Here is a 13,673-nt window from a genome sequence, read left to right as displayed (position 1 = left end):
ATTAAACTGGTGATTGCAGTGCCACTAGTACACCTTAACACTGATGTGTATTGGTATGTTTAAACATAATTAATATTATTTGGCAGCAGCATAAAACAGCCTGGATTTTGTAGTCATTAATTGCTGGTCTGAAAGAAAGCTGTCTGCATGAATCTGAGACATGCTTTTCCCTTTCCAGTAGTAATTTAAATCTGGTACCAACTAAATGGATACAATGAACGTGAGAACATAAATATTATGAACAGCAGGAAACCACTCAGCCACTTTGAACTTGATGCACTATTCAGTCAGACCATGGTTGTTTTGAATGATGGCCTTAACTGCAAATTTTTGCCTTCCATTTTCCCACACACAACTCTACATATCCCTGCAGATAATCAATTTAGCTTTAAATATATTCAACAACCCAGCCTCCACCTCTCATTAAGGAAAAGTCCAAACACTAATGATCCTCAGCCAAGAATTTATTTTTCATCTTTGCCCTAACTGGAAAACCTCTTTTTTTTTTTAAACTGTGTCCAGGTTTGAGATTTTCCCCAAAAGGGGAAATACCCTATCAGCATCTACCTTATTAAGCCTCCTTGAAATTGTATATGTTTTAGTCAGATCACTTTTCTTTCAATTTAATCTATTTTTCAACCTGCCCAGAAATGTTATTACATGCCTTTGGAAGGCAGTGGTGGTTCTTAAACCAAGGACTCTATCACTAGGTGAAAAGAGGGCCCCAACTTTCATTCTTCTAAACTCCAGTGCATACAGGTTCAACTCCTCGATGTTTCCTTGTAAAGTAAACCTTTCATCTCCTAAATTGGTCTAGTAATCTCTGAACAGCCTCCAATCAAAGTACACCCCTTCTCAAGTATTGTCCTGTGATTATCTGGCTCTCACTTAACCAATAGTAACTCATTAAAAATCAACCTATAACATCCAACCAAATCATTAACCAATGATCATGTTCTGGTCGATGGTAGCTATGATTCCAACAAGTATGGTACCACTTGCAATGTAGTGTTCTCAAAAGGTACACCAGGATGTCACAGTCACTTAGTAGCCTCCATTTTTAATTAAGATGTCCACTTTTGTGCAATAATGGATTTTTTTTTTGATATGGAGAAATTTGGCAATCAACAAATATAACACTTAGATTTTTTGGGTCAGAAAGGGCATTTATCATTAATTATAAATCAGAATCATTTCAACAGCTTTTTGCAGGTCATCCATCAAAGTGCAAGGTTTTCTAAGGATCTTAAACTGTGAAACAAATGACATTGAGTGGGAAGGTTGCAGCAAATCATGGTTTTTAGTATAGATATCAGGCTATCTGAATCTCTACAGTGCAGCCAAGAGTAGCTCACTTGAACCAACTGCTGCATTTTCATGTTGCTCTGCAAATTAATGTATTCCTTCCGTCTTATCAGTTTTTGTAGAGTTATAACAGGGAACGCTAACAATTTTGTTGGAATGAAGACCGCAAACTCCAGGGCTATTTAATGAATTACATACCTTTCAGATTTTGGTTTCTAACAACTTGAGCATAAAAGATAATTGTGCAAGGAGTATATTGGGTGAGCAATTTAATATTGTGTTCTATGAAAATTACCTCAAGTATATTTAAATGAAGATTTGGAGATGAAAGTAAAAATTAAGGAGCTCCCATCTGCTACAGTGAGTACACAGACAACACCAGACCCAACAAGCTTTAATAAGTTAAGGAGAGGAACCCGAGGCACTACACGGGTAGTGCCTCCCACCCGCCCTCCTCCTCTAACCTAATAATAACATCTGTTGTGGTAAGTAGGTAAGTGCTGAATTTTGCTTGTTGTATTCTTTAGACCCAGTTTTTTTAAAAATAAAAGTTAGCTTTAGAGGGATGGCAGTGAAGGCAGTGCAATGTTCCTCCTGCAACATGTATGAGGTGAGGGATGCCATCGACGTCCCTGCCGATTACACTTGCAGGAAGTGCACACATCTCCAGCTCCTCCAAGACCGTGTTAGGGAACTGGAGCTGGAATTGGATGAACTTCGGATCATTCGGGAGGCAGAGGGGGTCATAGATCAGAGTTATAGGGAAGTAGTAACTCCAAAGATGGCAGATAGATGGGTGACAGTGAGGGGGACTGGGAGGAAGCAGCCAGTGCAGGGACCCCCTGCGGCCGTTCCCCTCAAGAACAAGTATACCGTTTTGGATACTTGGGGGGATGACTTACCAGGGGTAAGTAACGGGGCTCAGGTCTCTGGCACGGAGCCTGTCCCCGTTACTCAGAAGGGAAGGGTGAAGAAGAGCAGAGCAGTAGTAATTGGGGACTCGATAGTTCGGGGCACAGATAGGCGGTTTTGTGGGAACGAGAGAGACTCACGTTTGGTATGTTGCCTCCCAGGTGCAAGGGTACGTGATGTCTCTGATCGTGTTTTCCGGGTCCTGGAGGGGGAAGGGGAGCAGCCCGAAGTCGTGGTCCATATTGGCACCAACGACATAGGTAGGAGGATGTTAGACAGGCTTTCAGGGAGCTAGGTTGGAAGCTCAGAGTTAGAACGAACAGAGTTGTTGTCTCTGGTTTGTTACCCGTGCCACGTGATAGAGATTCGAGGAATAGGGAAAGAGAACACTTAAATGCGTGGCTACAGGGATGGTGCAGGAGGGAGGGATTCCGGTTTTTGGATAACTGGGGTTCTTTCTGGGGACGGTGGGACCTCTATAAACAGGATGGTCTACACCTGAACCTGAGGGGCACCAGTATCCTTGGGGGGAGGTTTGCTAGTGCTCTTGGGGGGGGTTTAAACTAACTGCAGGGGCATGGGAACCCAGATTGTAGCTTCAGGGTGCAGGGCCTGGAGTGTAGGGAGGTTAGGAACATGGCATCAATTTCAAAGGAGGGTGCCTGTAAACAGGAAAGTGGCTTGAAGTGTGTATACTTCAATGCAAGAAGTATACGAAATAAGGTAGGTGAACTTGCAGCGTGGGTTGGTACCTGGGACTTCGATGTTGTGGCTATTACGGAGACATGGCTAGAACAGGGACAGGATTGGCTGTTGCAGGTTCCAGGATTTAAATGTTTTAGTAGGGTCAGAGGTGGGGGTAAAAGAGGGGGAGGTGTGGCATTGCTTGTCAAAGATAGTATTACAGTGGTGGAAAGGACGATGGATGAGGACTTGCCATCTGAGGTAGTTTGGGCTGAGGTTAGGAATAGGAAAGGTGAGGTCACCCTGTTAGGAGTCTTTTACAGGCCTCCTAATAGTCCTAGAATCATTGAAGAAAGGATAGGGAAGGTGATTCAGGAGATGAGTGACAGTAATAGGGTGGTTGTTATGGGGGACTTTAACTTTCCTGATATTGATTGGGAAAGCTATAGCTCAAGTTCGTTGGATGGGTCAGTGTTTGTTCAATGTGTGCAGGAGAGTTTCCTGACACAATATGTAGACAGGCCAACAAGAGGTGAGGCCATACTGGATTTGGTTCTGGGTAACGAACCAGGCCAGGTGTTAGAATTAGAGGTAGGTGAGCACTTTGGGGATAGTGACCATAATTCGGTGATTTTTACTCTCGTGATGGAGAGGGATAAGTGTGTACTACAGGGCAAGAGTTATAGCTGGGGTCAGGGAAATTATGATGCGGTGAGGCATGACTTAGGATGTGTGGCTTGGAAAAGTAGACTCCAAGGCAAGAGTGGAAATGATATGTGGAGCTTGTTCAAGGAGCAAATATTGAGTGTCCTTGATAATTATGTACCTGTCAGGCAGGGAGGAAAGGGTCGTGCGAGGGAGCCGTGGATTAATAAGGAATTGGAATCCCTTGTTAAATGGAAGAGGGCGGCCTATCTCAAGATGAGACGTGAAGGTTCAATTGGGGCGATTGAGAGTTATAGGGTAGCCAGGAAGGACCTGAAGAGAGAACTAAGAGCAGCAAGGAGGGGACATGAAAGGTCCTTAGTCGGTAGGATTAGGGAAAACCCTAAGGCTTTCTATAGGTATGTTAGGAATAAAATAATGACTAGGGTAGGAATAGGTCCAGTCAAGGATAGTAGTGGGAAGTTGCGTGTGGAGGCGGAAGAGATTGGGGAGACACTGAATGAATACTTCAGTATTTACTCAGGAACAGGGCATTGTCGTCGATGTGAATACTGAGTCACAAATAAGTAGAATGGATGGCTTTGAGGTATGTAGAGAAGAGGTGTTGGAAATCCTGGAAAAGGTGAAAATAGATAAGTCCCCTGGGCCTGATGGCATTTATCCTAGGATTCTCTGGGAAGCAAGGGAGGAGATTGCAGAGCCATTGGCCTTGATTTTTATGTCCTCTTTGTCTACAGGAGTAGTGCCAGAAGACTGGAGGATAGCAAATGTGGTTCCCTTGTTCAAAAAGGGGAGTAGGGATAACCCTAGTAACTATAGGCCGGTGAGTCTCACTTCTGTTGTGGGCAAAGTCTTAGAGAGAATTGTAAGGGATAGGATTTATGCACATCTGGATAGGAATAATGTGATCAAGGATAGTCAGCATGGTTTTGTGAAGGGCAGGTCGTGCCTCACAAACCTTATTGAATTCTTTGAAAAGGTGACGAAGGAGGTTGATGAGGGGAAAGCGGTAGATGTGGTATATATGGATTTTAGTAAGGCGTTTGATAAGGTTCCCCATGGTAGGCTACTGCAGAAAATACGGAGATATGGCATTGAGGGTGAGTTGGAGGTTTGGATTAGGAATTGGCTGGATGGAAGAAGACAGAGGGTAGTAGTTGATGGCAAAGTTTCTTCATGGAGTGCCGTCACTAGCGGTGTTCCGCAAGGATCTGTTTTGGGACCATTGCTGTTTGTCATTTTTATAAATGACCTGGAAGAGGGGTTAGAAGGTTGGGTGAGCAAGTTTGCGGATGATACGAAAGTCGGAGGAGTTGTTGACAGTGAGGAAGGATGTGGCAGGTTACAGCAGGATATAGAGAAGCTGCAGAGCTGGGCAGAAAGGTGGCAAATGGAATTCAATGTAGCTAAGTGTGAGGTGATTCACTTTGGGAAGAATAACAAAAAGATGGGGTACTGGGCTAATGGTCGGATACTTGGTAGTGTGGATGAGCAGAGGGATCTTGGTGTCCATGTACACAGATCTCTGAAAGTTGCCACCCAGGTAAATAGTGCGGTGAGGAAGGCATATGGCGTACTGGCTTTTATTGGTAGAGGAATTGAGTTCCGGAGTCCTGAGGTCATGATGCAGTTGTATAAGACTCTGGTGCGGCCGCATCTGGAATATTGTGTGCAGTTTTGGTCGCCATACTATAGGAAGGATGTGGAGGCACTGGAACGGGTGCAGAGGAGGTTTACCAGGATGTTGCCTGGTATGGAAGGAAGATCGTATGAGGAAAGACTGAGACACTTGGGGCTGTTTTCATTAGAGAAAAGAAGGTTTAGGGGTGACTTGATTGAGGTGTACAAGATGATTAGGGGGTTAGATAGGGTTGACAGTGTGAACCTTTTCCCGCATATGGAGTCGGGTATTACAAGGGGGCATAGCTTTAAATTAAGGGGGGGTAGATATAGGACTGAAGTTAGGGATAGGTTCTTCACTCAGCGAGTCGTAAGTTCATGGAATGCCCTGCCAGTAGCAGTGGTGGACTCTCCCTCTTTATGGGCATTTAAGCGGGCATTGGATAGGTATATGGAGGATAGTGGGTTAGTATAGGTTAGGTGGGTTTGGATCGGCGCAACATCGAGGGCCAAAGGGCCTGTACTGCGCTGTATTCTTCTATCCATTTTTATACAGATGCTGAAATGCAATTTTTTTTTTAACCTGGAGCTGCCTCCTTTCAAATGTTTTAAAAATCTAATGAAATAAAAATGAATCTGTAATCAGACTTGAACAATTTAGTATTAATTTCTCCCTGAATGCATTCTTTTCTTTCGCAGCTTCAGTCATCGCAGGGTGTCTTGGGTCACTAGGCCATTTTTCTCTCTCCTATTGACAGTCATGTTTAGTGGATATCACTGTTCACAAGCAGATGTTTCCTCAATCAGTTTCTGCAACTTCAGACCGGTACATTAAACCTAATAAAAGCAATCAAAGTGTGGGGCAGTATGCTGCTGCAGTGTTGCACACCGATGTGTTAATGTTATGCTAAGCAAGCCTCTCTCTTTCTTGGAAGACATTTTACTGTCAGTGCACAAGATAATTTCTCTGCTGCTGACCCCAGAATCCTGATGTTCATATTTTTCTCACTTAGTGGCATCCCTCTTTCTCTGCAGAACTGGAACTAATGGGCTCTGATGAAATCTGTTCACAGTCTGGAACTGTAGATTACTTACCAGTTATGGTCTCATCATAGCCCTAAATAATTACAGCTCTTCGGCCATGGAGGCTGGAGGAACTAATTTTCACTAGCCTAAATGGGCTGCTGAGTAATTCGCACTGTAAGCAGGAAGCAGAAGGACGTTACATCTTTAAGACTTTATGTAAGCTTTCCTTTTACCCCTGTGCATCTGGACAAGGGTGATTCACTTGGTACCATGTCCAAGATCTTTAAAGAGAGAAAACTAATTGGAAAAAGTGTAGCAGATATATTTTAGGGAATGATTTGTAGCTTCCCTTCATGTATTACTAATAACAGCATATAGTGTTATGGGCACTGTCCTGCAAAGATTGTTGGATTAGTATTTCAGAGACTGGGTTCAAATCTTATCAGAGTAGTTGGGGAATTTAAATTCAGATAATTAAATAAGTCTGTAATGATGACCATAAAATTACCAAATTGTCATAAAACATATCTGGTTCACTGTTGTCCTTCAGAGAAGGAAATATGCCATCTTTAGCGGGTCTAGCCTACATGTGATTCCTGAACTGCATGAGATTGATTTTAACAATCCTCTCAAATGACCTTGCACGACATGGGCTTTTTCAGGCTATTTAGAGAGGGGCTATAAATGCCAGTAACACACGCTCCCCTGTGAATGAATTTTAAAACATTTTAAATCTTTTGTGCAATTTAACACAACTATAAGTGTAAACCTTAACTGTGAAACTTGGTCTGGTTCAAAGAGTATCAATAAATTTGTTTCTCAACATAAATGAGACTTAGTGACATTAGAGATTTTATCACCGTGTTTCCCATTTTATTAGTAAATCTCACATTTCTGTAGAATTGCACAACATCAGTAGTTACAGGGACAGATAACCTGGTTAATAAAAATATAGAACAAGCAGAGACAAAAAAAGCGCACTATCCGTTTATATGAGGACATCCTGTTTACAGCACACTGTGCACAGGGACCAAATCCACAGCAGATCCTTACAATCCACCACAGAAAGATAAACAGACTTTAAAACCAAATATACGAGACATTACGGGGCAGGAACAGTGCCTAAAATACAAAAGAGACTGCAATGAATTCTATTTAATTCTTAATTTTAAATGTATTTGACTGGAAAGGGGGTGAAGGAAAGAATAGAGGAGAGAGGAAGCAGTAATTTGTGGCTAACCTATTGTGAGATAGGAGTACTGTATGTTGGTAAGAATGTAGTCTGAAGCAAGCAGCATCAATGCATTGACTCTTGACGTTAGTTGCTATAGTTTCTAATGTTGCAGGAGAATTGATAATTCATATGTATATTGTGTGTAAAAGGGGTGGTGATGGTGCCAGGGTAAGAATAGGGTCATACATTCTCTGCTCCAGCATGGCGGAGGTCCAATCTTTAGTCAACAGACCCATTTCTCCTTGGACCTCGAGAGGTTTACTCTGTTTGAACATTGTCAGTAAAGCCAGAGCCATCACCATATCAACACTGACGCAGTGCAGGAGACAGAAAATGATGATTAATTTATTGCGTCTAGCCAGAAGTGGATAAGTTTTCAACCCATCTTTTGTATCTATATTTCCCTTTCCTAGTCAGGAGTTCCACATGATACAAAGTTGACAAAAAAATTCTTTGTAAGGCTTGCCCGCAAAAAACTGATTCAGCCAAAACTTTCACCTGTGCTTTTGCATCTGTTACGAAACAAGCTGCTACAAAACATTCATTTGCTTTATTTCTAGTCTTGCTGATTTATTATTTATGCTCCGAACAGAAAAATTGTATCATTATCAAGAAAACTAAGTATTTTTGAAACCAACTGACATGGCATGTTCAAAGTATAAGCAACCTGCAAAGAAGGAGCAAACTAATTTTTAACAAGGTCAATTCATCTCTTTGCTAGGCCAAACGTCTACTGCTTATCAGCCCATTTCTGTTCAATATTACAATTCGTGTTGATGTAGTTTTGGCGGATAAAGGGCCTTTGAATTTTATAAGTTTCTATGTTCTCTTGTTCTGCAGAAAGTTACTTATTAGATTACCACATCAGTCAAGTCTCTGGCAGGATTGGCAAGGCAAAAAGATCTGTTTCTTTAATTGGTAAGTGGAGAAATGAAGCAGTCTGTCTGCTGACATTTTCCATGTTATTGTTGACACAATTCATAGAAGATGCTAAGCCAAATTATTCACCTTCTGGTAAGGGTGAATTTATTGTAAGATTAATGAAAAGTAAATTGAAATGTAATGGTACAGCAACAGCTAAGAATTATAGTTTACAATCAGTGGAGGAAAAATAATGGACTTCTTTTTAACAAATAGTTTTAGAAACATTTAATATTCATTTGATCCTGTCTATCAAATGAAGATGATAAAATATTTTTTAAAAGATTAACATGGAGGATCCAAAAGCTGAGCCAGTACATACAGGATCAGTATCATCATCAAGGATTTCATTTATACACATTCTATGAAGTGATACCACTTGGAAGACAGATGTCCTGTTTAAATATTTAACCCTTAACTACAGTTGGGCAACTTATGAATTATCACTTTAGGTACCAATAGAAGCACCTTGTATCCCAATTCATGCAAACTGGTATGTCAGCAATAATGCACCACTTGTGACTGATCCATCTGCAATAGCAAAACATTCTTCTATTGCAATTGCTGGGCCACGTGCATATATTTAGTTGTAAAGTAGCCATAAGCTAAGTTGACTGGTTTGGCAGAATTGGCCACAGTCGCCCTATGCTAAGACCAGGTTGTGGGGGACTGGCAGAAATCAGCTCAGATATCCGATCTTCAGTTTTGCTCTACTGATTTCAGTTTCCTTTCCTACTGTACCCAGATCTCAGTCAAGTCGAGTGCCAATATTCCTGGTTAAAGTTTACACATGAACAAATGGTCACTTGAGTGAGTGTGCCTGGTAGGCGCTGCACTGTACTTTAGCATAAGTTGCTGCCTTCAGGAGGACTGATTCAAATGTTGACTTTTTTTAAATTAATAAATAGCTGATCAACAATGTCACCCTCATCCATTCTGTAAAATCTCTGTTCATACAGCATAATAGTATTCTAGTCAGGATAACATGTCTGTATCTTTATGAATTTGTTATGCAATGTATGGCATTACACCACCAGTCCTGTATTTATGTTTGCTCAGATTTGCTACAATGACATTTTAACACACATTCTGAAAATGATCACCAAATTACATTTTAATACAGCTATCAGTACTCCATAGTCATTGCATCCTTTTAATTCTATAATAATTTCTATTAGAAATTTACAGAAAAATCTCAAGACCATTTCAGAAGCAAGAAAGTCTAAATGTAAAATCCAGCAAGTAAACTATATCTTCATGAATGCTTATATGTTCTTTAAATACAAGGTGCAATGTATAGACTATTATTAGACTATTACTCACATGCTGCTTCCTCCCCCCACAAACACACACACACACACCACCACCTATCCAACAGTAATAGGCTATGTGACCCAAGCAAATGGTGGTCTACAACTCAAATTTTACAGCAATTGTTAAAAGTGCTAAATATAAATTCTCCTCTTTCCTAATAGTAGGAGTTAGGATCAGAGCAAGCAAATTTCACACAAACTGGGCTGCAGAATTGTAGCATCTAAAAGTTTGCTGCGAAAGCGCAGGTGGCTTGAGAATTGTCCCAAATGTTCCTTCTCTTATCACAAACATTATATGTTAAATACAAACCATGCCCAAAGGGAATGGAGATGACAGTGCTACTTGGAACTTTGAGTGAAGTGATTGCATACTGTTGGATTAGTTCTCTATTTTAATGTCATACGTTTTATATATTATTGAGTCTGTTTTCTCTGGCAAAATTATTTCAGAGGTGTGATCCAGAGTTTCAAAATGAAGTGAGGAATTGCTGTGAGCAGGTAACTTTAACTTTTTAGACTGCAAAACAAGGAACGAGAGAATAGGAGTACAATGTTACCAAATCCTAATCTTATCAGATATTTCTTCCTAAACTCAGCAAAAAGAATGATAGCAATTTGGAATAGAATCTGCTGTTAAGTTTCTTTGACAACTTCTTATTTGGTTCTTACAGGATTAAATGTTTACATGAATTTAGATGTTCAATTACTCCTCCCAAAATAACGGTTCCAGAGCCATTCCAGTCCACGGAGGAGGTCAGAGTCAGTTGTAAGATTGGGTTTACAACCTGGAGTTGTCCTTCACAACTTAGGGACTGCATCCATAAGTTTGATCTACTTGGTCATTGAACTTGCAGAGAGTCATTTGTCTTGACTTAAGGAATGTGTCTTTTGAAGGAATCTACACAAGTTGTGTGTAGGGGAATGACTCGGTGGATTAAAATGTGAACCCGAGAATTGTATTCGGGATGGAGAAAGGCCCATTACGTATGTCTAATTTCCTGATGGGATGACATTACTGTCTAACTCGTGCTAAAAGTTCATTCTTTAAAAGGTCCATTCATCCTTCTCTATTTTTGTGTTATTTTTTTGGATGATGGTCAATATGTAGTTAGGTGGTGGTAATTTGGAACTGATGGATAAAACATATCTGACTACTTCTTCGGTAGAGTCTAATGGAAGCCAAGATACCAAATTTGGACACTGGACATCTCAGCTTAATGACTCAAGATGGTGTGGCATCATTTTTTCACTGCTGAGATTAGCAGCTTGATAGTAATGCTAAAATATTGACTTGGCTGTAAACTTAATCCTGAATCAGCTAGTTTGTGAGAAAGAAAATGTGAGGATATAGAAAGAAGAACAGGAGATTTTTTTTTTCCTTTCTCTGAACTCTCATTCATGGTGCTTTGGTTGACTTTGGACTTAAATCAGGAGGGAATTTGATGGAGTTTATTGAAATGTAGATGGGTTGCATGCGAGAATAGAGAATAAAGAGGACTGGGATGGTGAGTATTAACTCTGGAATATTTATCAATGTAAATACAGCAAGGAGTAGGTTTTAACAGGAGCAGCAACTATGCAAAACAAAAGAGAGACAGCAACCGTAGTTTTAACTAATCGGTCGTCGGGAACCCGCTTCCACTGCCATCGATGTCTTCCACGAAAAGTGAATGCGTGCGGATGGAGCGCCTCAGCTTGTTCCGAGTGCTGCGCTTCTCTTTGCATGGGAGCTCCCCATTAATACCAGCCTTGGTGCTATCCTCCTGCATCAGGGTTTTAATCACCTCCTCGTCATTCTCGTCCATGTTCAGGCAATTACAGGATCTGACCTTGAAAGAACTTCCAGATATGCTCTCACACAGATCTTTTCCGTTCTTGTACATCTTGGAAGAAAATAAAATAAAGAAAGCCATTAAGCCATATGTGCCAGCAATTTCATGATATTGACTAGAGACTGTGCTTTTTTTATTGCTAGGATGCACTGTTGTCGGCAGATGCTGATGCTGCTATCAGCAGAGATATTAACAGCATCTAACTAAACTGGGTTTCTGTCCAACACTTCGTATATTGCATATAGAAAAATAGCAATGATCACTTAGCTAGGCCCGAGGTATACTTCAGTATTCTGAACAAGCAGGGATGATGGTGATACCCTAAAAACCCATCGACCACCGTTTGCATTTCTTAAGTCTTTTCACCTCTTGTTGCTCTATTATGCTCCTTTTGCATTCCCCAAAATCCAAAGCAGTATCTTGCACTTCCAGTTACTATCTCTCACCACAGCCAGACAAAAGTAAATATGCAATGGAATTAAGAAGAAAACATGCAATTCCACAAATAAGATGTAGAACAAGAAAACTACAAGATAGTTAAAACTCAAATAGGATGTAAATGGTAGAGAACTTAATTAACCCAACCTGTAAACATGTGATCTGTAGGTTTCAATATAAACTGTAGTGTGCAAGACACCCTTCATTGTGTAAATTAAAGAGACTTGCATATTGCAACATATTGTAGTTAAATACTGAAATATTTATGTATGTGCAATCCTTTAATGAATGTATACTTTTTTTTAAATGATGGTCTATTATGATTACTTTTATTTGTATCATCATCACAATTTGGCACAATTTACCACCATGGTGTTCTTTCAATAAAACAATTGTCTCTCCTTTGTTGTATGCTGAACAGCATGGCTGGATATTGAAATTGCGATAATCCCCATGCACCATGACACCCGATCAGTAAAAGCAGCAGAAATGGAACGAGCAGCAATGTGGAGTCAGAGAGGAGGCTGAAGTTAAAGCTAGGTGCACAGGAGGTGGCTACAGTAAGTGAGAAGGTCTTTGGATCAAGAACATGAGCTGCAATTCTACTGAAGTGCCCAAATCATAATAATGAATTTCAGCCTTAAGTGTAGATTAGCTTGTGGACTGCTTAAAGACTGACTGAGGAGTGATGATAATAATGAGCTACATTGACTTTTTTTGGTGAGTAAATTATCAAATTAAATTGCTTTTGTGGAGATGTAGGTAGGTTGTATTCATGGTTGCAAAGACCACCACATTCCCTCCTGATATAAGCCCAGCATTAACCAAAGCACCATGGGTAAGAGTTCAGGGAAGGAAAAGAATCAATTCCTAACCAGCATCCTGATTCTGATTGGAGAATGCATTTGTGGACATGTGTTGAGGACCAGATCTGACCCATTCCATTGGTCAAAGACGCTGCTATTTCGGCTCAAAAGGCTTCTCTAGTGTTTGCAGGGCAGCTGATACCTGTAGTGATATCACAAGTCACTGCTCTTAGGTGGAGGTGAAGACATGAAGAGAGTGTGTGGGGAAGAAAAACAATTTGCTAACAGCAATCTTTATGACAGGCAATTTCTAACTAAGACATCCTGTCCTACACATCACGACAGGGATGTTCATCTGTCTTGACAACGCCTCAAAACCCGCAGAAATATTCCAGCAAATTTCCAGCTGGCTGCAGAATTCTCCCCGGGGCCCAGCATCCTCTGAAAGACAGAAGCTTATCGATGCGACATAATTCATAGACATCTGTGACCATTTGTCACACACGTCATCATCTTTCAGCAAAATTGTCACACAATTATCATTCAGCTGGAACTAGGGTTGCAATGAATTTCAAGTGCTGTGAAGAAAGTGCATGCTGTGCACAGTGGCATTAGCTCAGAAATATAATTACAAGTGCTAAAGCAGTGAAGCTCCTTGTTACAATGTGAATGCTATGCTAATAATCGAGATTCAGTTATATCCAGTATAACAGCTGAAGAACTAGAATAGAAATTGCTAGAGAAACTCAGCAGGTCTGGCAGCATCTGTGAAGAGAAATAATTAATATTTTGAGTCCAGTGACTCTTCTTCAGGAAGGGTCTTTTTTTTGTTTATTTCAGATCTCCAGCACCTGTAATACTTTGTTCTATTTTATTGTTTCATCATCAGAATGCATGCAGAAATGCATTAACAAGC

The 13,673-nt window shown here is 40.6% G+C and overlaps 1 protein-coding gene across 2 annotated transcripts in view; it reads right to left on the bottom strand.

Annotated features, from left to right (window-relative positions):
* Positions 1-7,064: 7,064 nt before the first annotated feature.
* rtbdn (retbindin) overlaps positions 7,065-13,673 on the bottom strand; it is a 64,168-nt gene continuing 57,559 nt past the window's right edge. For both annotated transcript variants that reach the window (XM_043694923.2, XM_043694920.2), the window contains exon 6: positions 7,065-11,564. In XM_043694923.2, coding sequence (XP_043550858.1) covers positions 11,295-11,564 — 270 coding nt within the window. In that variant the 3' untranslated portion in view covers positions 7,065-11,294. The remainder of the gene's footprint in view (positions 11,565-13,673) is intronic.

Source organism: Chiloscyllium plagiosum, unplaced genomic scaffold (assembly GCF_037043375.1).
Source record: "Chiloscyllium plagiosum isolate Xiang-an unplaced genomic scaffold, Cpla_swu_hap1 HiC_scaffold_45, whole genome shotgun sequence".
NCBI lineage: Eukaryota > Metazoa > Chordata > Chondrichthyes > Orectolobiformes > Hemiscylliidae > Chiloscyllium > Chiloscyllium plagiosum.
This window is presented reverse-complemented; position numbering and strand designations above follow the sequence as displayed.